Below are 26,238 nucleotides of genomic sequence, written 5' to 3'. Positions count from 1 at the left end.
TGTTGTCCAAGAAGCTTTCCTTCCCACCAATAGAACCATCATCTGCGTAATGAGCGGTGGGCTGCTAATGAGCAGCGTACGAAGGCACATAGTGTGCTTAAATGCGTAATGTAGACAGTCGACACCGTGGTGCAGTATGGCGACAATAGCAAGGAGATAAACAAGTAGTTGACAATTATGCTCTTCTCGGGTCACTATTGGAGCGCTTCATTCATGCTGTGTGGACAATGCTAGTAGCTTGGGTCCTTTTAACGTGCTCATTCATACTCACACCATGGTCCATGGGTTAAACGCGTCACAGCTGGTGAACCAGGCCAATGGCATACGAGCCTGGCAAGAAGACACGTCAGCCCTTGCAGATGAATGCGACAGACAAAAGGGCAAAAAAATCAGTACCTTTGCATCATTAGGGGATAAACTGAAGCAACAAAAAATAGGGCTCCACCGGGACTCGAACCCGGGACCACTCATAATGAAGACTCCTGAAGAGACCGGGTGTTTATCCCGAAACGAGTATCGTACCACTAGACCATGGAGCCGCTGTTGTTCACCTTCACGCTAGTAGAATATATATAGTATCTTCACTGCTGCAGCATCCATTCCTGTGAGTTTGATTTCGGGACCTCGCGAGCCATTTGACACACAATGTTTTATTCGAACCCTCCATTCCTCGCCGTAAGTTAGATTGACCGCTACTGGTTGGTTCCGTAATGCGCGCTGCGAAAGGAGTGCACGCCCATGGCCTTGTAGATGGCACGGGCGCAACGCGACGCACACCGATGTTGCCATTGAATGGCATCGTCGTATCGCAGCTCCCGCGCCGCCGCGTCGACAGGGCTCAATTCGCAAGAGCTCCATCCTATATAGAATAACGTTTTATTTACCTGTTCAATTAGATAGGATAATTGACTCTATGTATTAATTATTCAAAAAAAATATTAAATGAAATAAGAGGTCAACTTAAAAGTATCGAATACCCTATACCTTTGACTCAGATAAGAATGAATGGGTGTTAATAATAGCTTCTTCGTCAACTAGCTTTAAAATTCCCAGGACTCAACACAGGCCGCACGCATGTATTACAGCCTCACTCACGCGATCTAGCAGTCTCTCGTTTTTTTTTTTGAAAGGGCAAACACGATCATATAGGTCCGTATATTCCTTCATGTCTTGAACTTATACAGACACGAGTGAGGGCATCCTTGGTTTCACTCTTTACTTGGTCCATGGACTTGCACAAGCAAGTCGGCGACGCCCGACTTTGCTACTATCACTATCACACCGTGTACATCCGTGGCCTCAATGAGACTACCCATGCACTTGCGCTTCATATAGCGCGGCACTCTCTTCATCATATCATCTAACCCAGTGCGCCAGATACATCCCTCCAAGCCCACTTGGGAGCCATTAAATCGCCATCGAGGATCCGGGTAGGCTGCGGGCTCCTTGCAGCCAACAACATCACAACAAAATCTGCCATTAGAATAGGGTTGAAAACCCCAGCGGTGCCCCTGTGGTATTTATGAGGATGATGACACCCGAGAAGCCAATGAGTTAAAGACTAGTGAGTTGGAATTGAGTCATCCGGCGGGTACTCCTTACTTAGTGAGTTCCTATTTTTTTTTATCGTGCTATTAAGTTAGTGGTGACGGCGCGCACCCGCAGTCGCTCTTGCCAAAGCTGCGCATCTTGCAACCGCAGAACGCCAGTCAACCGCGTCGCGTAAGCGCGCACGCCAACGAAGCCATGTCTATCTCAACGCCATATCACCCCTTTGCCCTCGTCGCCGATGGGCTCGTCTTCCTGCCGACACCATCCGCCGTGCATGTGCGCCCGTACCGCGACCTCTTCCGCAAGCTGCACGCCGAAGCGGCCTTCTGCCATGTCGCTTTCGGGCAAGCGTTTCAACCGATATGCTGGACCGACGATGAGGTCCACGAGTTCCTGCTGAAGCGCGACGCCGCGCTACGATGGGGTGTGCGGGGCATGGGCGATTTTGCGCTCGGGGTGCTTCCCAAGGGCGACGAAGCTCAGTCAGGATTCGACCCGGCGCGGTCAGGGCACCTGAAAGACTCGAAAATCGACATATGCGTTGTCGAGGGCGAGCAGTTTGAGTCTCTGTCCCAGCTGTTTGACCGGATCCAGTGGGCAGGCTACACCTGTGTCCGCGACGCGACCACCACAAGCGCCGCTGATTTGTATTCAAACGGAGCCCTCGGCTCCAATGGTGAAGCGTTGCCTGATTGGCAAGAAATGATTGAGCTGCGCTACGGATTGGACTCCGCGTTTCGTGGCCGCGGTATCGCAACTCGCGCCGCCGAGGTGGTCATGGCTTGGGCGGTGGAGGAGCATGGCGCACGTCGCTTTATTGCTGACACACAAAAGGTCAACAGCAGGAGCAAGGAGGTTCTCAGCAGATTGGGATTCCAAGTCAGCAACACAGACTATTTCCAGGACGACGATGTGGTTGAGTGGTCGAGGACGGTCAAGTAGGCTGGGCTGAGGCTATGGGCTTTAAGGGTGTCTCGACAGATTCTACTCCATACTTTCACCTCAGACACTGTACAAAGTGGTACTATTCTATCAGGTCCTTAGGCTTCTTACGTAAAATCTCTAGAATTTGGAGGATGGGCTTTGGAGAATGAACACTGCGGGCTGCCGGGCTGTGATCGTATGGGTATATGGGCTATGCGTGTGTCAAAAGCCAAGCTCTTGCCGACTTACATAGCCACCTGCGGTGATTGGCATGGCGATATACCCATCTGCTGCGGTCATAGGCGACCCGCGACAGGCTGGCCTTAATGCTCACCTCAGGTACGCGAGGAACCATCCTAGCAAATGGGCCGAACGGTATGGAAAGAGCCCCATTGCTCGTGCTCATGTGCCGGTGGTGTTGACGTTATTGTTCCACGATGATCATCGCTGCTGTGTATTGGTCGCCGATTAGCCCTAGGACTACCATAAACATATTAAATCGTCTATCCACCCAATTTACAAAGATGAGAGACTTCCCCAATGCTTTCACGGAGCATGAGCTGGAGTCATAGAACATCCGGGTCAAATCTGGAGCTACAGAGCCAAAGCACGGCACGCATACGGATCCAATTATCCAACGAAAGCTCAGTTAGTCATGGAGCTTGCCGTTAAGACGTTCGCCAAGGAACCAATTTACAACATGTCCGGCCGGAAGGGGGGGGGGAGCGACCAGTATTTAAAGAGCCAAAGAGAACTACCGTTCACTCGCGCGAGTGTAATTAAAGGCATCGCGTAATGAAAGGTATCGCAATGGCCTAGCTGCTACAGAAATGAGGCAACATAGACATAGGTATTATAGGTATCGTAGGCACTCTGGGCCTAGGAGGCATAGGAGGCATCGCGGACATCACGGCGCCGCTGTAGTAACTGACGCTATGGCGGCATGCGGCAATTGCCTCTTCGGCGGCAGTTGCACCTAGCATAATAGCTAAATAGGAGACGCGAGGTGTCTCAATAGCTGCTCTCCTTGTTGATTGATTCAAGTAGTAGGCGATTTACTGCTATTGCCATTGCTGCCGTTCAACAAGCGCGGCTACTAAGCATGTAAATCACGAGCGGGCGAATGACTCTTGATAAGTGTGAAAACGCCTGAGTCTTCAGTAAAGTTGTTGTAGGCATGTTTGATTTGGCTCATCGAATTGCGTGCTTGGACCTGGCCTTGCGCGCGTGGAAGCTCTCAGATGCGGCAGTGTCTGGCACCGGTGGAGAGTGCCGGTTCTTTCTTTGGCTGTCGTCTTACAAACATGGCGCCGAGGTGGGAAGTCGGGGAATGGCAACTTGGCTGCTACTTGGCAAGGGCGAACTTCCCAGGGTCGCCTTAAAAGTAAACGTGCAATTAACTGCCTGGTTTGCGTACTCAAGCGCGCCACTGATGGTGTCGCAATCGGAGGCGCGGACAAGGACTCGAGGCGAATTAGTCGCGGGCGTCAAAATAGTCTACATTTTGAAGTACAGATGGGTATCAGTGGATGGATGGAAGGGTGTGCTGGGTTGACCGTCGCACACGCGAGACAAGAAAACGTGGTGGCGTCCAGGCTTGCAGGTTTACAAATCGAGTGCGGTGCAGCCTGCGCAGTTTGCCGCGTCTTGCGCGTGATTGCATCGAGGCTTGCCACAGCGTCAGCCTTGAGGGAAGAAGCCAGATGGGCAAGGAGGCAAGTGCAGTGTAATCGGGTCGATTAACGGCCGATCGCAGCCTATCACGAATTGCGCGAAGAGACCGGCTCGTTTACAAGGGCCGGAATCGGGGAGGCTGACGACGGCGGACCTTGTACGAGACCAAGAAGGGAGCACGACTCGAGCCTCGCCTGGCACGCACGGACTGACTTTGGTTGACGCGGATGCAGAGTGCGCGTAGATGGGGTAAAAGAAGGGCCCGTGATCGAATTGATGCCGGTGTCGCCATCCTGGAGTGGTTGTGCCGCGACCAGCTCAATCGACCAGCGTAATAGTTGCACATTGCGTGTACGCCCGACCGGTTGAAAGACGTAGAGGCAACGACGTGTTGGAGAAAAACGAAACAGGAAGAAAAAGGCTTGGACTTCGACGTCGGCGCGACGGCACGTTGAATACAGAAATTGCGCCGCTGCCCTGTCACTGGTGGTGAGGCAGCACTGACGAGATGGGGCTGTTACTCTATTTCGGATACGTACACAGGACTTCAAAGGTCGATCAATGCCCATCAATTGTTCTCGGCTCCGGGGTCGCTGGCGGTGTGGTCCGCTGTGCCGAGAGGGCGTTTGCGAAGCGCAAGAGGCGTTTCTCCTTATAACTCCACGCCGCGCGGGAGCTGTCGAATTGCCTGCGCCTTGAGGAAACTCCATTGGTGATGTGGTTTTGTCAACGAGGCCATGGCCACGCGACGGCGCTCGGGTCGGGCGACTTGGAGGGACCGGGGCGGTGCTGGTGACGCAGAGTCGTGCCCGCAAGGCATGGCGGGTTGGCGGCAACGTTGTCCGAAGAGTAGATCGCGGTGTGCTGAGGGGACGTACATACGAATGCATGGCGTGGAGGTGGGGTAGCGCACGAAGTAGGAAGGGTGGGTGGGTGTCGAAATGTCAAGAGAAGGGCGCACAATTGACATGAAGACTGGGCTGGGGTGGGCCAGATGGGCGCAGATGGGGCCGGCACGGCGGGGGCCCTCCAAGCTGCGGCGCCGCCCCGGGGCCCCATTGGGTCCCTGCCCGCGGGCGGCGATGGCGGATGACTCCCATCTGCTTCCATCTGATGCCATGGTGTCGCAGCCTTCCGCGCAGCGGCGTTTGCTGGCGACCTGGCTACCCCCGCTGCTGCCGCCCCAAGAACCGCGTACCTGCCTATCTGCCGGCGCACGAGCGAGCCAGCGCTGCGCGCGCTTTCCCCTCCGTGACTCGGCCTTAAACGGTACCTCCACTCGAGGAAATCGAGCCCCGGCGCCGGGGTCCTCCTTCCTGCTTGTAGTTCGTACCTCGTGCCTGTTGAACAAAACTGACGACGTTCCTCCCATCGTGGCCTTCCACTCCCTCCCACTGCATCACCATCCATTGATCCCCTCGCCTTCCTCAACTTCGCTGCATTGCCTTGCATTGCCATTTCGAGGTTGCCCTGTGCGTCTTTGCCGAGAGGTTCGTCATACAAAAGTGGATTCATCGCAGGGCGTCGACGTCGCCCGCCGTCTCGGCCGTGCCCTTTGTGCCGCCGTGCCCGCAGCCGTACGCCCTTCGTCGGCTCGCCCCGAGAGCGAATGGGACACTCTGCGCCTTCCCCCTGAGCCCGCATACGCCCTTCCCCTTCCTAAAGAGCCAGCGCCGCCATGACCTCCATTGACGAGATGGAGGAGTTTGTCAACTGGGACAGGGCGGGCGCCTCGGTTGGCCATAACTCCTTCGGCAACCTCCACACCAGCAACACCAACATTGATCCTACGTTGGTAGGCATGTCCGCTGACCCTGAATCCGAGAATATGGGTCTCGTCTTCGAGAATGTCAACGAGGACGACTTCAGCTTCCATGCAATTGAGCATTTCTCCCAGAACAGCGGCGCCCTTCCTGGGCTAGGCTCCGGCCTGGATGAAGCTCTCGTCGACCTTCCCATGGATGGGACCCCGGCATTGGATCTGCTCGAGAGCACTGTCTCGCCATGTTCCAGCTGTGCCATGGGTGGCTACTCGTGCAAGAAGATTAGGGAAGGTCGATACAAGGGCTACTGCACCAGCTGCGTCGCCCTCCGCATCGAGTGTAGCTTCGCTCGCTCTGCCTCGAGCAGCTTCGACTGGGGCGACTCGTCGGCCCTATTTCCCAGCAATCCATGGCCCATCATGGGAGATCACCCCAATACAATTAGTAACCAAGAGCTACTCAGTGACCAGCGACAGACGGGAACCAGCTCTCCTGCCGTCGACATGCTCAATCTGTCGACGAGCAACTTAGCTGACGACGGCGGTATTCTGGCGCCCAAACCTGGCCCGCCTCCCAAGATTGGTGCTCGCTTTTCGCGAGAGTCGGTGCGGATATTGAAGAACTGGCTGTCTTCGCATAACCGCCACCCCTATCCCAGTGACGACGAGAAGGAGGCGTTGCAGCGGCAGACAGGCTTGAACAAGACGCAAATCACAAATTGGCTCGCCAACGCCAGGCGTCGCGGCAAGGTTCAAGCACCACGATCAACCTCGCCACACCCTGGTAACTGGTCAAGCTCAATCGACATTCCCCAGAGGCGGGGTACTCCCGCACTGGAGGCTATGAACCCGCTTCAACGTTGGGAGCACTCTCCACCGGAACACGAACCCGCTTCCGTGACTGCTATTGCGAGGGCCGTCACAGCTTCTTCTTCGTCAGCTTTGTCTTCCGGGCTCAACAGCCCCTTCAGCTTCAACTACACCGACGACGGTTCCAGCAAGTCGCTCTGCAATCAGTCTTCAACCAGCTCACTAGGCACATCGCACTCGAGTACCAATGGGTCTCGGGGCTCAGCCTACTCGCACGGCTCGCGCAACTCATGGGGCTCCCTCGGCTCGGCTCCCTTCAGCAGCCGAGGACGCCGTCGCCGGCGGCGCAGGGCGGCGCCCAAGCACGGCAAGGAAACCACCACTTCTTTGGCAGTTCCTCTCAAGACCTTCCAGTGTACCTTCTGTACCGAGACTTTCCGGACCAAGCACGACTGGCAGCGGCATGAAAAATCGCTGCATCTATCCCTGGAGCGATGGGTGTGTGCACCTGATGGCCCCCGCGCCGTCAATTCAGAGACCGGCGTGCTATCCTGCGTTTTCTGCGGGTTGGCTAATCCGGACGACGCCCACATGGAAGGCCACAATCATTCGGCTTGCCAGGAGCGAACGCTGGAGGAGAGGACATTCTATCGCAAGGACCACCTGAACCAACACCTACGCCTCGTCCACAACGTCAAGTTTATGGAGTGGTCCATGAAGCAGTGGAAGGTTGCCACTCCCGAGATAAGGTCTCGGTGCGGTTTCTGCGGCATCGTGATGGACACATGGACCATTCGTGTTGATCACCTGGCGGAGCACTTCAAAACGGGTTACTCCATGGCTGACTGGAAGGGTGACTGGGGTTTTGATGTGCCCGTGCTCGACATGGTCGAGAACTCCATTCCTCCTTGTATGCGGCCTCTGCAGTATCCCGTAGACCAGCTTCAGTCGTCTAACTTTTAAATAATACAGATCTTATTCATCATGAGCGCATATCGCCCCTGCCATATGTAGCCGACTCCTCACCGCCCGAGTCCCCGCGAAACGCCTACGAACTCATCAAACTGGAACTGGCCTACTTCGGCGCCAACCACTGGGAACAGCACCAACAGCCACCGACCGATGAGGAGATGCTTCTCGAAGGGTGTCGTATCATTTTCGCTTCGGAACTCTTGTCGCTGCAGGGAATCGCGACCCAGAACTCGTGGCTCCGTGACATCATCATGAGCGCGCATGATACCGCACAAAAGGCCAGGTTTGGTCCCCTCCGTGGTGCCACCGAAAGCAGGTTGGCTACTCTCAAAATTAACGGCAAGGACAACCTTTTCGAAGAGTGCCCGATGGAGATTCAGTTGCAGGGCTTTGTCAAGGCCAAGCGGCTTTTGGGACTAACGGCCATGGACGATGAGTTGCAAGAGGAGGCGTGTAAGATTGTCGGCCGGGTCGAGGAGGTCTGCACACACCCATCCGAGACGGTTGCCAACTGGCTGCTGCGGCTCATCAAGAACTCGACTGGTTGGCTCGCTGCCTTTCGTCGCCGCGCGCACCTGCCGCGGAGCGAAGACGTTCAAGACGAGGCCGTCCGCTCCACAGACCCCAAGTCCATCGACTCGACAATCCACAGCTACTCTAGACTGGAGTGTGAGTTGACCGACTTTTTGAGGATCCAGCGATCTCTGGGAATTGAGCCGACAGATGAAGATCTGCAACGGCAAGCTCGTATCATTATATACGAGTTCGACGACGGATGGAACCAGACGGCGGCAGATAACATCCAATGGCTCGAGGCTTTCAAGGAACGCCACCCGCCGGAGCAGACATCAGAGAGACCCCCGGTCAATTGTCGCGATATTCCCGAGGCCCCGTCAACCACCAGGTTATCGGGATCGACCCTGTCACCGACGCAGTCATCTAGGTCAGGAGGCGTCAACGACTTTTCCGACCTCATCAAAGGCAACCAGGGCGTCCCGTTCTTCCTCAACGACGCCAACTGCTATCGTAGATTGGCGAGGGAGCTGCGGCGCTGGGTCAAATCGACAATGTCTCCAAACAATCCCAGCAGACATGTGCCCACGGACGAGGAGTTGCAGTACCAAGCGCGCTGGGTCCTCTATGACGAGTGAGTTGATCTTAACAGCCTTTGGGGTTGATGAATCAGTAAAACTGACAAGTCTTCTTTCGCAGCGATGACCCCTGGAACCAGACGGCCGCGGACAATGCCGAGTGGCTGCAGCGTTTCAAGCGTGATGTGGGAATTCTGAAGGAGCCTGGGCCGGGGCTGCCGAAGGGTTACGCATGGGCCCTGGAGCAAGGCGGCACCGGTTTCGCACCGCCTTATGCGTTTCCAAAGGGCCATCTTGAGCCATTCAACGAGGATGTCCAGGTGAACATGCGTCATGGGGCCAAGTCGTTTACTGCGAACCACTCGGCAGCGAATAGCTTCCTCGAGACCCTCACGTCAGGAAACACTCGGCCAGCGAACGTGTTTTGCTCGCGCGAGCTTGAGACGGGACTGGTCGCGTTAGCACACAAGACTATTAGCGCTACGGGGCAATTTCCGTCGGATCAGTCGCTCAAAGCCAAGGCCAAGGAGATTATTCATAAACCCTTGACGGCGGCCGATGACCCAGAGCTGCTGGAGAAGTTCAAGGTGTGGATGCAAGAGAAGTTCCCGCACGCTACGGCGGCAGCACCTGACGAGAGCGTGACGGAGCCGCCGTTGCTGCCGACCAATATGGAGGTTAACATGTCGGACGCCGAGCTGGGCAACATGCTCCAGGAGATGGAATTCGACTTCAGCACAGCGGACTTGAACATAGACATGGGGATGATGGACGACCCTGAGGATGACGGCGGGGTGAGCTTGAGTCTGTCTGGAATTTAATGACTGGGGGATGCGATCCAGGGGCCGCGCGCATGTTGACGGCGACAGTGCGGTACAAAGGAGAGTGCGGCGGTTGAATGATGCCTCGACGAATGCATGACTGGGGAGGCGGCAGGTACGTACGTGTGCATGATAAAAGCAATGTTGGTGAATTTTGGGCGTCTTTTTCACGCGATGGATTGGACAGAGGGCGTTTATGACGATCTACGAATACCACTCCCAGCTTTAATACAGCACGTGTACTGCACATGAAGAGGATGACCAACACGTTTGTGATTTTGTGATGGTGGCCCGGCCGGCCGGATATCGTTGCCATTCACTGTTTGTAGAAAGAAGCAATGACCTTTTCGCCCCCGCCCCCGGTGCTCGGTGAATTCCACCGTGTTGGTCAGCTTCGTGCTTTGTAACAAGTTGAAGCCGTCCAACAAGGCGAGTTCCGGTGCGGACGCTTCCCCTCCCATTGGCGGAGGCCTGCGGCTGGCGCCCAAGACTGACAGCGGGCCAAGCTGCGGCTTGCAGCAGTTCTGGGGCAGCGTGGGGGCATACGAAAGCAACCGCATGAAATACTTACCTAACGTGACACCTGCATGCTCACGCACAGTATTGCAAAGTACTAATGCAATGTGATTGCAGACACTGTGCGTGGTATAGCAGCTAGGTACCTAGTAGTAGTAGTAGTAGTAGTTCTTGGGCACATAAGGCAAGGGAGGTGCATGCCAAGTCGTAGAGGGTCACCGCTTTCTTGAGCTTGTTGTTGCTTATTTAGTGACAGTTGTAAGCGCGCAGGGGAGGCGACTCAGATGATGAGTTCGTGCCTGGGGAGTATGAACACCCTCTTTGGATCTGCAGAGGTTAGTAGTTAGCGGTCGTACGTGCAGAACCAGGCAGAATACCGTCGCCTTATTAGCCAGCCGGTAATAAGGTAATGGGAACGACGACCCGGACGGAGCCAAAGCTGCAAGAATTGGTTGGTGCGCCCATGCATCATCTCACCTCAGCGCGTCCGCGCGCCCACTGCAGACCGTGCTCTCCTCTCTCCACCCTGTCCCGCCGCTGCCGTACCTACCAAGTCAAGTTCTGACGGGCAAGCTGTCTGCCACCAGAGTTTCACGACGTCGGACATGGTCGCCAAGCGGCTTCGCAGTTCGAGGACCCAAGGCGAGACACCGCGCCATCGAGCCGTCGCCTCGCTGCTTCCCAAAGCGGAGGAGGGAGGGGAGGAGGCTTCACGTGCCCGCCCACGGCGCCGCACGCGGTACGGGCGAGTACCAAGTACGTACACACACGCACACGGCACTGCTAGGGATACGCACACCGTACAGGCGGGATGGCGGGCGCGCAGGCAGGCAGGCAGGGCAGACAGGGCAGGCAGCGGCGAGCTGCGCTGACGGGGTGGCGGCCGATCCAGCGCACGGTCTTCGCTCGCATCCATTCTGCTGCAGACAGACAGACCGAGACGACCTCTTCAGCTCCTCCGCGGCGCTCATGCTTGGTATACCCCGGCATCCCGGTCGCCGCCATCGCCCTCGCCACATCGCGGACCATGTCGCCATGTGTGCGACGTGAAAGCTCTCCTCCCTTTTTTTCTTCTTCTCCTTCTTGTTTTCTCTCGTCAACACCAGGCTGGCCGGAGGGCCCTCCCTCAAATCTGCCTTGTATCAATTAGGCGGTGCGGCTTTGAAGTAGCCCGCCCTTGTGCGCGTGTGTGTGTGTGTGTGAAGAGACGACGCTCGCTCCCACCGTCCGTCCGCCTTGCCTTTTGGCTGCGAGACGAGCGAGACGTTGCAGCAGCAGCAGCAGCAGCAACCACGGCAAAGCCGCCACCATCATGCCCACGTACCTCTGCCACGGCTTCCGGTGGCATCGCCGCGAGATCCGCATCTTTGTCATCCTCAACAACATCGACGATGCCGCCCCGGACTGGATAGTCGGCCGCACGAGCTCGGCCAGCCTGCTGTCCCAGTTCGCCAAGAACTTTGACTTTCTCCCCGAAAAGCCCATTGCCGTACCGCCAGAGACCCCCGGGGACCCTGCGCACACGGCCCGGAAGCAGCAGCCGCCGCTACACCGCGACGACGACTTGTCGGTGCCGCCGTCGCGCGTGCCCCCGTCGGAGGACGACGTGCTGGCCAACGACTGGTCTCCGGTCAAGCTGCTGGAGGAGTACGACCTGGAGGAGACGCAGAGCGCGAGCCGGCCCTATGCCTTTGTCGCCGACTATGTTGTCCGCGTCGACCTCAGCGTCAACGTCGGCGACGAGATGGCTCGTTACGAGTCGGCGGCGGCAAAAGATGACGCCGCCGCCGGCTGGTTCGAGAGGCTACGGGACCAGCTGCAGGCCGGGGAGAGGATAGGGTGGCACGTTGTCGTGTGTGCAGATGAGGAGAGGGTGGCGCCAATCGACGACGAGAGCAGCTTGAACGAGTACGATGACTCGGACGGCGGCGTTGCAACGCCGACCAGAAACCTGAATCTCGTCATGAGAGCGCCAGGGGAGGCACCACGCGGCCGCGACCAAAGATCCCCGTTGGCAGCGGCTGCAAAAGCCGAGGCCGGAAAGGACAAGGAGAAGCAAGAAGCCAGCCAGCAGCCCGACTTTCTTCGCCAAGACCCCATGAAGACGAGCCCGCAGCCTGGACTGCGGCACAAGCTATCGACAAAGGGACTGCGTCGGTTGTTTTCCAAAAAGGACGGGACATGAACTTACAGGACTAAATGGGCGGGCGGTGGCGTTTTGAGACAGCGAAAAGCAGCGACGACGTGACACTTTTTGATGTTGGGGCTTGGTCTTTCTTTGGAGTTTTGGGGGGACCGCGGGCCATGCGTCGCGGACTCTCGTGATGGCGGGTAGACGGCCAAGGGGCAGCAGCTGTGGGAGTCTGGGGCCTGCAATACTATCTATCCCTCACTCATGCGTTCAATGATGAGCAAAGCCTAAGTAACTAATTATACAATACAAGGCGCGCGGGAGAGCCGGGGCCATTGGTGCGGAAGAGTGCTGGCCCAGACCGGGCGGCGCGATCCGAGCACGGTGTTTGTTTGTTTTAGTGCAGCACGTTTCACGCTTTCCAAGACGGTGCAGGATAGAGTCCTCGACCGTATACTGACATTTCGGGCCTGAAGTAGACGCATCTCTTGCCTTCTCCCACTACTTGCAAAAGGGCACCTGCCAGCGCCTTTGTGCAGCATCGCGTCGCGTCCAACTGGAACCCTGCGCGTGGTGTGCAGCTTGTCACGTGTGGTGCTCGCATATCCGGATGTACTTCGCACACATGGTCGGGCGGGCGGGTTGGCGGCTGAGGGTCAGTCATATAAATATAAATTACCTTCGACTACTAGCTAGCGACTGACCCTGCCCTTCAACACCAAGGCAGATATATTGTTGGTACCTCTCTGACGGCCGGACTCGTAGTAGTACCACAACGACAAACGACCGCATAAAGGGGCTCTTTGCGACCGCGACCCGTCCGGCGACGCGTTTGCCCTCGCCCCCGCGTTCGCATGGCACGCCACTCGCCCGACCTCCAGGGAGCTTGACCTTTTTTACTTCTCTCCTCGCCCCCCCCCCAAGACGCGACGAGCAAGCGGATCCATCGGTGCGGTGCGGATTGACTGACTACCTACTACTGCCCCCGCCCCTTGCCCAGCTTCATGTGCCGCCGCCGCCGCCGCCCGCCATGTCGTTCCGTCCCGTGAGCCCGGGGAGTCCCGCGGGGGAGGCCTCGCCCTCGTTCGCGCAGACGGGCGCCGAGTTTACGCTCGACGACAGCAGCAGCGGCGACGACGACGACGATCATCATGATGATGGCTATGACTATGACTATGACGACAAAGAGGACCTTCGCTCCGAGGTGTACGGCGGCGGCGGCGGCGGCGGCGGCGCTGCTGCTGCTGCTGCCGAGTCCTTTGAGATGGTGGATCGCATCGATGAGGCCGCCGCCTCGACCACGCGCGCGATGAGCACGGCCAGAGGGAAGTGGCGGCGTCGCCCCAGCGCGAGCAGCACCGCCGCGAGCTTCCAGCTCTACACGCCCGACGAGGAGCGCGCCGTGCGCCGCAAGTTTGACAGGCGGTTGGTGCTGTTTGTGACGCTACTGTTTATGCTCAGCTTCCTCGACCGCTCCAGTGCGTCTTCCCATGTCTCATGTCTCTCTCTCTCATATATATTGGTCCTTCCTCAAACCTCACACATGCCCCGTGGCCTTGTCGCTACCATACCATCCCCTTCCTTCCCCTGTACTTTGTACGCGCGAAAGGGGGGTGTGTGTGAAGGAAAGGGGGCCTCGTTCGCGTGATGGACGGAGAAACCAGATGCTGACAGTGGCGGGCCAACGCCAACGCAGACATTGGCAACGCGCGCATCGCCGGCATGGACGAGGACCTTCAGACGGATCCCCCGCGCGACGACTGGTACGAGTGGGCGCTGACGGCCTTTTACGTCTCGTACATTGCCTTTGAGTGGATGTCGCTGCTCTGGAAGCTGGTCCCCGCCCACGTCCTCGTCTCGGCCGTCGTCTTCACCTGGGGGCTCACCGCCTCGCTCCAGGCCGTCGCCCCCTCGTACCCCGTCCTCGTCGCCCTGCGCGTCCTCCTCGGCATCGGCGAGGCCGGCTTCACCGGCATCCCCTTTTACCTGAGCTTCTTCTTCCGCCGCGACGAACTGGCCTTTCGCACTGCCATCTTCATTTCCGGTGAGTCGGAGCGAGGGAGAGAGAGAGAGGAAGTCGTCTAAGCCCCCCCCCCCGCCCGCCCGCCCACAGCAAGCCTCCGCGGAAAAGTGATGATGATGATGGTGGTGGTGATGACTGACACCGTGTAGCGGCTCCCCTGGCCACGAGCTTCGCATCGACGCTCGCCTGGGTCATTGTGCGCTTCGCCGAGCTCAGCCCCATCGCCCCTTGGCGACTGCTCTTCCTCATCGAGGGCTTCCCCTCCGTCATCGTCTCCGTCATCGCCTGGGGCGTCATACCCGATTCCCCGCAGACCGCCTCGTACCTCACCAAGCGCGAGAAAAAGGTCGCCCGGCTGCGTCTCCGGCACGAGGCGCCGGCCCTTGCCGCGAATGATGCCGCCACCGACACCGCCGCCGACGCCGCCTACGGCCTCCGGGGCCGCGACCTCGCCGCCGTCTTCTGCGACCCCGTCGCTTGGATCACCGCCGCCATGTTCTTCCTCACCAACATGGCATACTCGTCCCTCCCCGTCTTCCTCCCCAAGATCATCCACGAGATGGGCCACAGCACCCTCGCCGCCCAGGCCCTCAGCGCCCCGCCCTACCTCCTCGCCTTCGTCGTCGTCCTCTTCACCGCCCACATGTCGGACCGCCTGCGCGCCCGCACCGTGCCCATCGCCCTCCACGCCCTCGCCTCCGCCGGCGGCTACGCAGCCCTCGCACTCTCCGAACCCCTCCGTCTCGCCCCCTGGCTGCGCTACCTCGCCGTCTACCCCGCCGCCGTCGGTTTCTTCAACGTCGTCACCCTCGTCATCGCCTGGAGCATCAACAACCAGGCCAGCCAGACCCGCCAGGGCGGCGGCTTCGCCCTTCTCCAGCTCGTCGGCCAGTGCGGGCCGCTCGTCGGCACCCGCCTCTACCCGGACGCCGACGCCCCTTACTACGTGCGGGGCATGGGGGCCTGCGCCTGTGCCATGCTCTCCGTCGCCGTCCTCGCCGCCGTGCTACGCTTCTATCTCCAGTTTCAGAACCGCAAAATGGACCGGGCCGAGGCGGAGTGGCTGGCGGGTGCGGATACAGTCGAGGAGGAGGGCCTGGTCGGCGACGGGAGGCGAAAGATGGCGCCGTCTTACATGTTCCGGTATATGCTGTGAAGCGAGTGCTTGACACGAGCTGCGCACATCTTGTATTAAATACCACTTTGAATAGTAACGAATCACGGCTAACGGTCGAGCGACCTGTATGTGGTAGTCACCGAGGACTCATTAAACCCCTTTGTGCGATTTTGAGACCCCGGTTGCAATCTGCAACTTACTTTTGAAACAGCATCCAGGGCGGCGCCTGGTGCTTGGCCACGCCCTCTTTCCACCATTCCTCGTCTCCATAACGGCTCTTCTCAAATGAAAATACCCCAAAACCTTTCTCGCCCTTGCCCTTGAGCGGATCGGCGGGATGCTCTCGGCGGCGTTTTGCTCGCCACGCCTCGAACTGCTCCCGCTCCAGCTTGTTCTGTTGCTTCCATTTGTGATATGCGCGACTGAGGCGCCGGGACCCTCCACGGTAGACCGTGTTGGCGAACCTTCGCAGACCGGTCAGTCGTGGCCGCTTTGTGAACGACCTGCTAAGGCTGCGAAGGGAGAATTGGGATGCTTTCCGCTTTGTCTGACGGTCTTGTCCTCGCTCAGATCCTTTGGGTGCTTGGCAAACATCTGGAGGCGCAGCCGATGCAAGACTGCCAGGGCCATGAGCCTCGGCTGGCCCGTCGTACTGATCCTTGGAGAGCCGGATGTCGTCCTAAATCCGTCTCTGCGGACCTCGGAGGGCATCCTGGTATTTGACACTGGGCGAAGCATTCTCTGACTCGGAGCGGTTAGGGCTGGCTCGCTGTGATAAGGAATCGCCCGGGAGCACCTCAGAACTCTCTGCGAGCTCATAGTGATTGTACGGAGCCTCCTTGTTTGACCATGGCTCCCCGCGCCATTCAGAGATGGCGGCGGATGCCTCGTCGAGGACATCGTGGCGGCTGACCTCTGCGTTGGCATCTTGGGTGGAAGAGGTAGGTGTACTGGACCGAAGATAGGACAGGCGGTCATTTGTGCGACCAAAGCGAGCGAGGTCTGAGAAGCTGAGCCTATGGATGCAAACGGTGGATGCGGGTGACTGTACGCGAGGAGACGTATGTCCAGGTGAGGGATACTCAGACGAGGTGCTACGAGCATGTGTTGGCTGCTTGTGCCCCGACGACGAAGTCGATATGTGTGGAGGTCCGAGCTGCAGGCCCTCGTCCATGGCTTTGAGGAACCCTTCGGAGTCGGGGCTTGCATCCCGGTTTCTCGTCGTGGTCGAAGTTTGGATCGCCCTTTCATCGCTGTTATCTTGATTCCTGCCGCTGCAGTTCCAATCACTGGAGAAATCTCCATCGGATACGGGGAAAACTGTAGCATTCCGGATGAACGATGGCGGACGGCTTTCCCTAGTGTTGTCACCTGTTGCGTCGTCACGGAAGACGGCAACTTGCTCGCCCCTAATTGGACCCAACCTCATGTGCGATCCCATGCGGGGGGTGATGTACGAGTCCGAGTTTTCCTTGTCAAAGTTCTAGTCGTTGGCAATGGAAACATCTCGCTTCAGACTGGGCACATCGCGAAGCAGAGCTGTCGACTGACGGCGGGACAGCCGTGAGACTCGCGAAGGAGAGTTGGAGTAGCCGCCTGGCGAGGGGTCATTCCCATTGACATCCATCAAGAGGTTGCGCCGGCTGGGACCTGCAGGAGACGGATATCGATGAAGCATGGTCGTCGTGGGACCGGTGATGTGCTGCTGAGAATACTCGTGAATACTGCTGCTCGGCTGCTGCTTTTGTGCGGGGGGGGGCGAAGAGAGAGCCCATGTCGAGACGCATCTCTGCCGAAGGGACGCGATAGGGCGAGGAGGTCGTTTGTGAGTGGCTAAGAGAGGCAGGCACCGAGGGGAGGTGCCTTCTGGTCGACCGAAGCCTCCGTCCGAGTCATGGCTCTCGCCGTTGTAATTCGAGACTGTGGGTCGCTACATTCCTTTGCTGAATCGGCCTTTGAGGAAGGTCCAAGGGGCGATCAGGAGGAACGCAACTACAACCCCTTATGATGGGGCCAAGTCCTTCAAGCAACAGACAAGTCTCCAACAAGTCCTTGGAAACTTGACGGCGTCAACGAACTACAGGTTTTCATCGCCTAGTACGAGCGATATACTCTTAAGTCGACGGCTTGGCTGTGTGGGTGGCGGCGGCGCCGACAGTTGTGGTTCAAGGACATGGAGGGCAGACAGGTTATAAATACGAAGTAAATAGCTGATCATATGACACACGGGAACGGGGAGAGAGTAAACGAGCTGCTTCCAAATAAAAGACCTTATTTTCCCCAACACTCGCAACAATGGAGCGCAATCAGGCCATCTACAGTACAGGCATGTCGCGCATAGTAAATGACAAATCCAAACACAGTTTCCCTAAGCAAACATCCAGGATTGATCGCTTCATATATCGCAACCCGCCCTTCAACCACTTTTCTCGCCCTCTGTGAAATTGTGGGGAAAAGAGTCTCCTATGAGACCGCACCGAACACGTCGAGAGGTGCAAACGAGATCGCCCTTCATTATCTAATACGGTACGAAGTATGGAGGATATCCGATTTCCCTTAACGTTTCGAGTGTTCCATGTGCCAGATGTGCGTACTTGAAGTGGAGTCCAATGTAAAGATAATCTGGCCTATGGTCAAAAACCACCGGCATGCCCGTGGCAGACTCGATAAAGTTAAAGATCGTCTGAAGCATGCATGTCGTCCTGTCTCGCTGTGGAATTTCGATCATAAACAAGTCGATGATGTGGTCTTCCTCCCGGTGACGACTGTCGGAAAGTCGTCTCATCCAGGCGCGCTGCTCCGCACGCTCAAATGTGCAAACATCGAACTCGGCGACCGCAACCTTTTCACCCTGAGGCTCCGGCATGATGCTGACCTCGCAGAGTGTGTGTGTGTGTGGGGGGGGGGTCGGCAATGAATAGGTTGACGGTTTGTGTATGTTTGTTGTTCCTTCTTGTTCGCTTTGCACCTGTAGAGAATTGTTTGGCCGTGAGAGAGGGGAGATCTCGGCCACGACACGAAGCGAAGGAAAAGCAAGGGAAAGATATACTTCTTGACAGGAAGCGGTATACTGTACAGCAGCATGAGCAATCTAAGAAAGATGAAACGACGATTAAGGCTCAATTGCGTTTCTTTGACTCATGAGCGTCTGTCCTGAACTTGTTGTTATGTAACTTCCTGGCCTGTGTTCTGCACAAGCACGAAGACGAAACGAAGTAGACTACGGCGCGTGCCTGAAAATAGGCGGCTTGAAGTCATCAGTCGTTACGTACGTTTGGCCTGTGCGTATCTTCATGCGGGCTGGATGCATACCGTTATAGATCCAGCCGCGAGGCAGGTCATAATCCTTCGACAGAGTTGACGTTGCGCCGTGGCATGGCGGCATGCCCAGTTCACCAGCTCACCCGTGCACAGGGGCGCGACCTCGATGGATCGGACATGCCGCGTCCTAGCACTCGAAATCGAAGTGTAGTCACATGGAGACTATCGAAGTCTAACATTGAACAATCTGGGACAGCTATCTGTCGCGATGCTTGCGCAATTCGCCTTCTGTCTGTGCTTGGCTGCTGTAACCGCCGATTTTTCTGCCTATAGGGAGCGCCCATTTCTCACCCCAGAGAACACTCCCGAAGTACCAAAATACCGAAGCAATGAAATGGTAAACTCAAAACACACAAAGACAACACTTTACCGCGCCCAACCATCCGAGCTTGACCGCCGTACGTCTTTAAAGCAACTCAGACTCCACGCTCCCGCAGAAATTTGTCATAAGTCGTCCGCAATACTCCGTCATGGACATTAATCGGTTCCCAGTTCCATCAGCTCTCGCTCCTTGGCGGCGAGCATCTCGCGAATTCGGTCCGCTTCTTTCTGGACAGCCAATCTTCGTTCCATCCTGAGCCGCTCCGCATCACTTAAGTCTCGCGAGCCCGTCGCGTCGTTCCCCTTTCCGATGTGCAAACTGGGCTCCATAGTCGCTGACGCGCCAGGGCTACCAGCGGGCCTCAACCCTGGCCCAGTGGACCGAAGGGGGGGTAAAGTGTATTCTCCCTGATCGACGCTGCCCGGCCGGGAAACCGGCCGCTCATCGTGACCAGATTGAGGATTAAGGATGGACTTGATGGATGATAACCTCTTCGCACCTTCATGGCCTCCATCAGTCACGCTCCCAGTTTCGGTCTCGGTGGCCGAGAAAGACCGCTTCCGCCTCGGAGATAGGAACGAAGCAGGTGACATTGAGGATTGCCTGTCCGACATGGCAGCTGTCATGGATGACATGGGCGGGAGGCGATTATCGTCGTTGAGAGGGCTTGCCAAATTTCGCGAGAAACCGCGCGACTGGTGATATGCGGCCAGGTCGAGTGCCGAGGGCAACGGCAACGGTGTATTCTGACCATTCGATCGCGTTACAGGCTCGGGCTCGATCGTGGGGGGGTGTTCCGGGCGGCGACGAAAGCCCAGGTTAATGGAGCCATCCTCATTTTCGGTTCCCCTCTCTGGGGTCCTTTCCGAGCTGCGAGTGTCGTCGGCAAAGTCGTCGTGTTCATCCTCTTGAGAAGCAGGAATGACTCTCTTGCGTCGTTTAATCGTGGCCTTCTTCATCGTGACGGGTCTATGGACCCCATGCAGCTTGTGATATAGACCTAAAGAGATAAGTTAGTGCCAATCATGCGAGCCCGCCACTCCTGAGTGCCAACTCACCGCAAGCGTTGCAGATGGTATGCCCACTCTCATCTCGTCGCCACAGAGGGGTGATTGTTGTGCCGCAATTTTGACACGCAATCACGACAGTGGTGTCGGGACTCTGGGCTTCCTGTTGAAGGGCGTTGACATCGATGGGAGTCGGGTCGCTTCGGTCAGGCTCCACTCGACCGCCGCCGCAGCCTTTTTGTCTCTGCATGGCACCAAGCTGGGCGCTCTTAGACACGCGATTGTTGTACGCAGGGCAGCCGTTGCAACCCTCGGCACCACCAGTACCATTACATCGTCCACCACCAGGGCAAGTACCCGTCGGAGTTTGCTCGGCCGAGACGTAGGTAGCACCGCTAACGTTTGAGGAGGCTTTGGCAGAAGAACCGGAAGTCGTTTTGCTTAGGACTGGCCGCGACGTGCCGGTAGAAACGACATTGGGTGGCTTCTTGAGACTCGTCGGCCGAGACGTATTTCTCGCTTTCAAGTAGAGCCCACATGCATTGCATATCGTCGCACCTTGAGGCGATCGCCTCCAGAGGGGGGTGCGAGTGGTGCCGCAGTTGCTAAATAGGGTCAGTAACGAGATGGCTGCACTGCCCAGACCCAAACTCGAAAGCGTACCTGCATACTTGTCCTCCCTGACCGGCTCCAGGCTTCACTCCACCTTCAGCGGCAGTCGAGGCAGGGCTCGGGCCTCTGGAAGAACCGGCACCGTCGTTCATAGGGCTGGCTTTGGAGTCGGGCGACGTGCTGCCATCGCTGTGCCGCGGGCCATGGCCGTTTCTATCGACAGAGAGCCGGCCGTCCCCCGGCGAGCTGGGTGTGCAGTTGTCGCGGTTCTTGGATGACATGGGTCGGGAAGGGAGTGCGGTTCGCATGGAGCCGGGCTCACGCGCGTGCGACGGCGCCGCCGAAGCCTGCGATACGTGGCTCATCGCCATACAGCGGGAAGTGGCTTCGGAGTCTTTGATTTTGGTGCGGCGATGGTTGGCAGCGTCGAGACGGGGCCGCTATGACTTCAAGCCTGAGAGAAGTTGATGTGCAGGCACGGGGCGCCAGCGAATGCAACGTCGGAGATGGGGCGATAGGGGCCGTTGCGGCCGAGGAAGAAGGTGAAGAGAGGCTGAGCAAAGGGCGGGCGTCGGAAACGCACGCGTCGCCCAAAGTCGGTGCCGTCTAGGCAGATGCGGTCAAGGGGCGAGGTCGCCAGTGCCAGCGGTGAGACCGTGGCAAGGGGAACGACCTAGGGTTCAGAGAGCACAATGGCGAGGTATCAGGGCGTGCCAACTAGGCGCGGAATGGCTGGGCCAGGCAGGGTCGAGAGACGTTGCGCGGATTTCCCCAGGCGAGTGACGCGAGATGGTGTTGAAATCCGTGTGTGACGGTGTCGAGATGGAGGGGAGAGAAGGGGAAGATCCTGCACGCCGGGTTGGTACGTGTGGCTGAAGTGGTAATGGCACCTCGAGGAGAGATAGGCAAGTCGGGAAAGTTGCCGTCTGGCAGTCGACGCGGGGGCCACGCCAGGACGATGAGATAAGTTGAGGCGCTGATGAGGGCCTGGGCTGCAGTCGCAGGGGCGGCATAGAGCCACTGAGAAGCCGCTTCCGGGGGGGGGGAGAAGGGGGTGTGCGAGTGGTGCAGAGGGGCCTGGCGGCGCCGCTCAGGTCCAGTGACGCGGCACCTACTGGCTGGCCGCACGATTCTGCAGCAGCAGCAGCACCCGACCTCGCCTGTCGCACACGGGCACGTCACGTCACAGACTCGACATCCCATCAAACCATCGCCTAACCTAAACGACCCCCCGGAAAAGCTTGCATGCACGCAACTCCGAACGTGGACCCCGCGGAAGACAGCCAGGTGGCATCGTCAGCCCACAAACTCACAAACCACGTGCTTGGCGAGGCTTCAGCTCCCTATCCGCAGTCGTTGAGGCCGCATCGTGGGCCACGCCGTCTGGGAGTGGACGTCTGTAATGCTGCAGACTGCGCGCTAGGAGAGAATATCCTGGGCGCCAGCGACCCTCCTCGGCGTCATGGCGACCCTTTGACAGCCCCTTCGCGCTGTGGGGAGTCCCTAGCCTCCCTGCGAGGAACAAGTCCAGGCGTGATGATTACATTCGCCACCCTGCCATTGGTCCACGGGCTGACCAACCGCGCAGGGGTGACCGCAGACTCGGTCATCCGGATCGCGCTAGTCCATGTTTGGGCCTGGCTCTTGCTGACTGTACGTGTGTCTCCGCCTTGCCCGCCAGGAATCCACTCAAGCCACGGCCGCCCGGCCAGATCGATCCTGCGGTCGCTATCTTATCTTTCCCATCTCTGGTCCGGCCTCCACCGTACGCGTCGAGCTACACCCGCAGCTCTGCAGCCATATCAACAACGGCCACAATCGACGACACACTCCCCAAACCAAGACCGCCACCCGACGCGCGTCCTGTGCAACTCGCAGGCAGGAGATGTCTTCGGATGTCGAGACTCCCAAACGGGAGCCGACGCCCTCTGGCTCCGTTTCCTCCATCCCGCAAAAACGCGTGCTCGACGACACCCATGGGCCCGCGGTGTCATCGCCTCTGAATCCAGATATTAGGCGGCTGGACTCCCAACCCCCTGAGGACGCTTCCCACCCGAACCGAACCAAGTCTTCTCGGGCGAAAAAAGACTCCTTAAAGAAACGCGAGGCCAAGGGCGGCCCGGACAGCCGCTCCGGCACCCCAGACCCCAGAGCTCCGCCCGAGCTCGCGACGGACGAGACGGGCCCTTTACGATATAAGCTCGCGCCGCCAAAGCCCTCCGACTTTGAGCCACCCCGGGGACCAATTACGACGTCTCATCATGAGGTCACCACCCAGGCAGGCCAGAGTGTCGAGTTCTTCGAGACTTCAGAACAGTGAGTGCATGCGCTGCTGCAATAGCACGCACAGGTGGACCGGCCCTGTTGTAGCTGACTCCTCCCAGCGTCTTCAACAAGAAAAACTTTCGCTACACGCACTGCATTGCCGATCCCCTGTTCCCGTCCACGATTTATTACCGCCAGACCGAATCTGAGCCTTACGGTCCGCGCATGAGCTACGAGGATGCTGCGAGCCACGTGTTCTTTGACAAATCCGCGCGGCAAGTCACCACTAACAAAGGCTTTCGAATGGCGCGAGCCAATGTGGCAGTCCGGGAAGGATGTTGGTACTGGGAATGTAAAATCGTCAAAGGTGTGCGGGGGCCAAAGGATGGCTCGAGCAAGCCCGAGGGTGGCCAGCACGTCCGCATGGGTTGGGCAAGGCGCGAGGCTTCGCTCGACGCGCCCGTCGGTTTTGACGCCTACAGCTATGGCATCAGGGACGTTGCGGGTGAAAAGGTGCACATGTCACGCCCCAAAGAATTCTTTCCCGCTGGCGAAGGTATCCGCGAAGGCGACGTCATTGGGCTCGAGATACAGCTGCCGTCCGAGTACCTGCACCGCAAGATCATGTCCGGAAACTACAACCCCGCGGTGGACTCGGCTGATGAGGAGCCGCCATCCACTGCTGAGGCCCCGAATATTGTACGCGACCGAGTACCTATCCGGTTCAAGGCGCACACGTACTTTGAGAAGATCGAGTACCACTCAACGAAGGAGCTTGAGGACCTGATGAACCCATCGCCTATAGGCGCAGGCTCCTCAACCTCGCAAACCCCCAATCCGCTTCATGCGCAACCTGCCCTGCGCACACTGCCCCAATCATGCATCAAGGTCTACAAGAACGGTACCCTAATGGGCCAACCGTTTGCAAACCTCCTGGGCTTTCTTCCTCCCGCTTCCAAGCCTATGCCACAAGTTGGGGCACGCGAGGGCCTCGATGATGGGATGCTCGGCTACTACCCCGCCGTGAGCGTCTTTCGGGGCGGCGCGGCAGAGGTCAACTTTGGGCCCAACTTTTGGTACCCGCCGCCGGGCTACAAGCACGCGTCGGTTTCCACGGACGACGATGTGGACATGATCCCGACGGAGCCACGGATCAGGGCGCTGTCGGAGCGGTGGAGGGAGCAGATTGCCGAGGACATCGTGTACGACGTGGTCGACGAGGTAGACTTTTGGATGCAAGATGGTGGCGGCTCGACGGATCAGAACGGCACGGCCCCACGCGAAGGCTCTTCAGCCATGGGCCTCGGGCGCGAGGAAATCAAGGAGTTGGTACAGGACGACTGAGCATAGACGCCTGGGTTGACGGCGTGGTCACGAGGCTCGTAGGTTGAGATACCCATTGCGTTTGAAGGACACGTACCCAAGTTTACAATATGTATGCCCGCGTGTCTGCGGAACGTTAATCCAGCTCCGCCCACATTGTAGCATATAATAACGATGCAATCCATGCCAATCATGCCAATAGATCGGCCTGTTTTCATTACCGTCGTGACCCATGTCTCCCAATTTCCACAGACCTGTCGTCACTCGGTCATCGCGAAACCGATCCCCAACTCGCTCAGGACCGTCGCGGCGACGACGCTTCTCGCCGCCTCGCGGCAGATAATCCAGTCGGCCCGGGCGCGGCTGCCAATGCGGCAATCTCAGCGTCGGCGTCTACGACACGCGTCTCAGGCGCCGGCAGGGCCGGGTCATCGGGTAGCTCCTCGATGCGATCGCTGCCATCGATGGCTGATTCCGATTTCTCGCGCTCGAGACGCACCTCGCGGCCGCGCTTGTGGCAATACCACAGCACGAAGAGCAGTACTACCCCTTGGCATTAGCTTCGAATCCATGACAGGTTTGGGGGGGGGTTCCGGAGTCTGACTTACACGAGAGCGCAACGCTCCATATGACATTCATGCCGATAAAGGCCGGCCAGCGCGTCTTGAGGACCTCGACAATGGCGCGCAGCATTCCGACAATGGCGCCGGGCTTGGTCACCAGCTCGGTGATGTTGTGCGGCAGCAAGATCTTCTTGGCCGTGCCCTTGATGCCACCCTCGGCCTCGGCCTTGATGCCCTGGGAGCCGGCGGCGGCGGCGAGGATCTCGGGGCCGAGGTTCTGCGTGATCTTCTCGGGAAGCTGGGTGACGAGCTTCTTAAGCGACGAGGGCAGCTTGTCGAAGCCCTTGGAGAGGGTGCCGTCGCGGTCCTCGACGAGCTTGGCCAGGTCGTCGTACGCGGTGGGCACGCCGTTGACCAGGTCCTTGAAGACCTGCGTGAACTTTTGCAGCACCTCGGACGAGTCGGTCGAGATGACCTTGTTGTTCTTGGCCGACAGGTTGAGGCGGTCGAGCACGCGGCCGAGGTCCTTTGTCTCGCGCTCGCCCTCGGCGGGGGACACGTCGTCGTTCTCGGGCTCCAGGCCCTGCCCCGTCTTCTTGTGTCGAATGAAGAGCGAGGAGAATCGGCTCGGCTTCTTTTCGGCCGCGGTGGTCTTGTTGTCCGCACCTCCCTTCTTATGCGACTGTGATGGCTCGCCGTCGCCGCCGCCGTCGCTGCCGCCGCCAGCCCCCTCGCGCGCGACCAAGGACGATGCGGCAGCTTCGTTGTCGGACGGCCAGTCGAGCTCGGCGGCGGCGTAAGTTCGCGGGGGGAGCGGCGGGGCGGGGCCGTCGTGACTGGCTAGCAACTCCTCGAGGAAAGACTCGTCGTCTGCGTCCAGCACAGGCGACGACCGCTGAAGCTCGTCAAGGCGTTGGTGGTGATGCTTATCTTTATGCTGGTGCGCGGCCTTGTCGCGGTCCTGCCGGCGGGCGCGCTCGTCGAGAATCTCGTCCGAGTCCTTGATCTTGTCGGCGTGGCGCTGGGCCTCGTCCTTTGCGTCTCTCTCTGCGCCCTTTTGCGCCCGGTGCTTCTTGACCTTTTTGTATGTGAAGTACTCGAGCATCGTGGCGAGCGAGCGGCGGCGCGCGTGTCAAGTGTATGTACGAAGTGGGCCTGATGGTTTGAGCCTCTGTTGGATGCGCGTAGGCTTCGAGCAGTGTCTTCAGGTTTATATAGGCGTGGGATACTACTATGCAATAGGGTGCGCGCTACAAAGAGGGTGGCCTTGGCGATCGACGGCCTTTGTGTTTGCGGGAGCTGAAAATCAGTGACTCTCATCCCAGAGGCGAAGTACGAAGTACCTTACCCTTTCTTCTGTCGGAGGGAGCTCCCTGGCGGCCGCTCGGGGGGGCTGCACCGCCACCCACCGCCAACCAGTGATGTCATGAGCC

General features: G+C 58.3%; 8 protein-coding genes and 1 non-coding gene across 9 annotated transcripts; 5 read left to right on the top strand and 4 right to left on the bottom strand.

Annotated features, from left to right (window-relative positions):
• Window positions 1-436: 436 nt before the first annotated feature.
• JDV02_007902 lies at window positions 437-539 on the bottom strand. The gene has a single exon. It is a non-coding gene; the product is annotated as a tRNA-Pro (tRNA).
• A 1,110-nt stretch (window positions 540-1,649) lies between these two features.
• On the top strand, window positions 1,650-2,845 carry JDV02_007901 (uncharacterized protein). Its single transcript, XM_047989443.1, has one exon. The coding sequence runs from the start codon at window positions 1,747-1,749 to the stop codon at window positions 2,491-2,493; it is 747 nt and encodes a 248-aa protein (XP_047845444.1). The 5' UTR covers window positions 1,650-1,746; the 3' UTR covers window positions 2,494-2,845.
• Window positions 2,846-5,481: 2,636 nt separating this feature from the next.
• Window positions 5,482-9,840, top strand: JDV02_007900 (uncharacterized protein). The gene is made up of 3 exons (XM_047989442.1): window positions 5,482-7,631; window positions 7,694-8,840; window positions 8,906-9,840. Exons 1-3 carry the CDS (start codon window positions 5,828-5,830, stop codon window positions 9,603-9,605), a joined length of 3,651 nt encoding a protein of 1,216 aa, XP_047845443.1. The 5' UTR covers window positions 5,482-5,827; the 3' UTR covers window positions 9,606-9,840.
• Window positions 9,841-10,642: 802 nt separating this feature from the next.
• On the top strand, window positions 10,643-12,656 carry JDV02_007899 (uncharacterized protein). Its single transcript, XM_047989441.1, has one exon. It carries the CDS (start codon window positions 11,434-11,436, stop codon window positions 12,304-12,306), a length of 873 nt encoding a protein of 290 aa, XP_047845442.1. The 5' UTR covers window positions 10,643-11,433; the 3' UTR covers window positions 12,307-12,656.
• A 286-nt stretch (window positions 12,657-12,942) lies between these two features.
• Window positions 12,943-15,536, top strand: JDV02_007898 (uncharacterized protein). Its single transcript, XM_047989440.1, has 3 exons — window positions 12,943-13,730; window positions 13,949-14,296; window positions 14,425-15,536. The coding sequence occupies exons 1-3, from the start codon at window positions 13,283-13,285 to the stop codon at window positions 15,429-15,431; spliced, it is 1,803 nt and encodes a 600-aa protein (XP_047845441.1). The 5' UTR covers window positions 12,943-13,282; the 3' UTR covers window positions 15,432-15,536.
• Window positions 15,537-15,588: 52 nt separating this feature from the next.
• JDV02_007897 (uncharacterized protein) lies at window positions 15,589-16,821 on the bottom strand (the record flags this gene model as incomplete). The annotated part of the gene is made up of 2 exons (XM_047989439.1): window positions 15,589-15,986; window positions 16,092-16,821. The coding sequence occupies 2 exons, from the start codon at window positions 16,819-16,821 to the stop codon at window positions 15,589-15,591; spliced, it is 1,128 nt and encodes a 375-aa protein (XP_047845440.1).
• Window positions 16,822-18,869: 2,048 nt separating this feature from the next.
• Window positions 18,870-21,622, bottom strand: SFU1 (GATA type transcriptional activator of nitrogen-regulated proteins). The gene is made up of 3 exons (XM_047989438.1): window positions 20,706-21,622; window positions 20,094-20,647; window positions 18,870-20,035 (listed from the first exon to the last, which is right to left on the bottom strand). The coding sequence occupies exons 1-3, from the start codon at window positions 21,023-21,025 to the stop codon at window positions 19,191-19,193; spliced, it is 1,719 nt and encodes a 572-aa protein (XP_047845439.1). The 5' UTR covers window positions 21,026-21,622; the 3' UTR covers window positions 18,870-19,190.
• A 764-nt stretch (window positions 21,623-22,386) lies between these two features.
• Window positions 22,387-24,438, top strand: ASH2 (transcription factor, contains a PHD finger motif). The gene is made up of 2 exons (XM_047989437.1): window positions 22,387-22,970; window positions 23,039-24,438. Exons 1-2 carry the CDS (start codon window positions 22,540-22,542, stop codon window positions 24,261-24,263), a joined length of 1,656 nt encoding a protein of 551 aa, XP_047845438.1. The 5' UTR covers window positions 22,387-22,539; the 3' UTR covers window positions 24,264-24,438.
• Window positions 24,007-26,115, bottom strand: JDV02_007894 (uncharacterized protein). Its single transcript, XM_047989436.1, has 2 exons — window positions 24,851-26,115; window positions 24,007-24,785 (listed from the first exon to the last, which is right to left on the bottom strand). Exons 1-2 carry the CDS (start codon window positions 25,908-25,910, stop codon window positions 24,538-24,540), a joined length of 1,308 nt encoding a protein of 435 aa, XP_047845437.1. The 5' UTR covers window positions 25,911-26,115; the 3' UTR covers window positions 24,007-24,537.
• Window positions 26,116-26,238: the final 123 nt, after the last annotated feature.

Source organism: Purpureocillium takamizusanense, chromosome 7 (genome assembly GCF_022605165.1).
Source record: "Purpureocillium takamizusanense chromosome 7, complete sequence".
Classification (NCBI taxonomy): Eukaryota; Fungi; Ascomycota; class Sordariomycetes; order Hypocreales; family Ophiocordycipitaceae; genus Purpureocillium; species Purpureocillium takamizusanense.
The sequence above is the reverse complement of the archived record's forward strand: the minus strand, read 5'-3'. Positions and strand labels throughout refer to the sequence as shown.

Bases quoted from the DNA above. Each gene is read 5' to 3' on its own strand.
- JDV02_007900 (XM_047989442.1), top strand. From the start codon at position 5,828: ATGACCTCCATTGACGAGATGGAGGAGTTTGTCAACTGGGACAGGGCG. The intron at 7,632-7,693 runs GTATGCGGCCTC...TAAATAATACAG, and splicing joins CGAGAACTCCATTCCTCCTT to ATCTTATTCATCATGAGCGC. The intron at 8,841-8,905 runs GTGAGTTGATCT...CTTCTTTCGCAG, and splicing joins CGCTGGGTCCTCTATGACGA to CGATGACCCCTGGAACCAGA.
- JDV02_007898 (XM_047989440.1), top strand. From the start codon at position 13,283: ATGTCGTTCCGTCCCGTGAGCCCGGGGAGTCCCGCGGGGGAGGCCTCG. The intron at 13,731-13,948 runs GTGCGTCTTCCC...ACGCCAACGCAG, and splicing joins CAGCTTCCTCGACCGCTCCA to ACATTGGCAACGCGCGCATC. The intron at 14,297-14,424 runs GTGAGTCGGAGC...GACACCGTGTAG, and splicing joins CACTGCCATCTTCATTTCCG to CGGCTCCCCTGGCCACGAGC.
- JDV02_007901 (XM_047989443.1), top strand. From the start codon at position 1,747: ATGTCTATCTCAACGCCATATCACCCCTTTGCCCTCGTCGCCGATGGG.
- JDV02_007899 (XM_047989441.1), top strand. From the start codon at position 11,434: ATGCCCACGTACCTCTGCCACGGCTTCCGGTGGCATCGCCGCGAGATC.
- ASH2 (XM_047989437.1), top strand. From the start codon at position 22,540: ATGTCTTCGGATGTCGAGACTCCCAAACGGGAGCCGACGCCCTCTGGC. The intron at 22,971-23,038 runs GTGAGTGCATGC...GACTCCTCCCAG, and splicing joins TTCTTCGAGACTTCAGAACA to CGTCTTCAACAAGAAAAACT.
- SFU1 (XM_047989438.1), bottom strand. From the start codon at position 21,025: ATGGCGATGAGCCACGTATCGCAGGCTTCGGCGGCGCCGTCGCACGCG. The intron at 20,648-20,705 runs GTACGCTTTCGA...GACCCTATTTAG, and splicing joins CAGGGAGGACAAGTATGCAG to CAACTGCGGCACCACTCGCA. The intron at 20,036-20,093 runs GTGAGTTGGCAC...TTATCTCTTTAG, and splicing joins TACCATCTGCAACGCTTGCG to GTCTATATCACAAGCTGCAT.
- JDV02_007894 (XM_047989436.1), bottom strand. From the start codon at position 25,910: ATGCTCGAGTACTTCACATACAAAAAGGTCAAGAAGCACCGGGCGCAA. The intron at 24,786-24,850 runs GTAAGTCAGACT...GCCAAGGGGTAG, and splicing joins ATGGAGCGTTGCGCTCTCGT to TACTGCTCTTCGTGCTGTGG.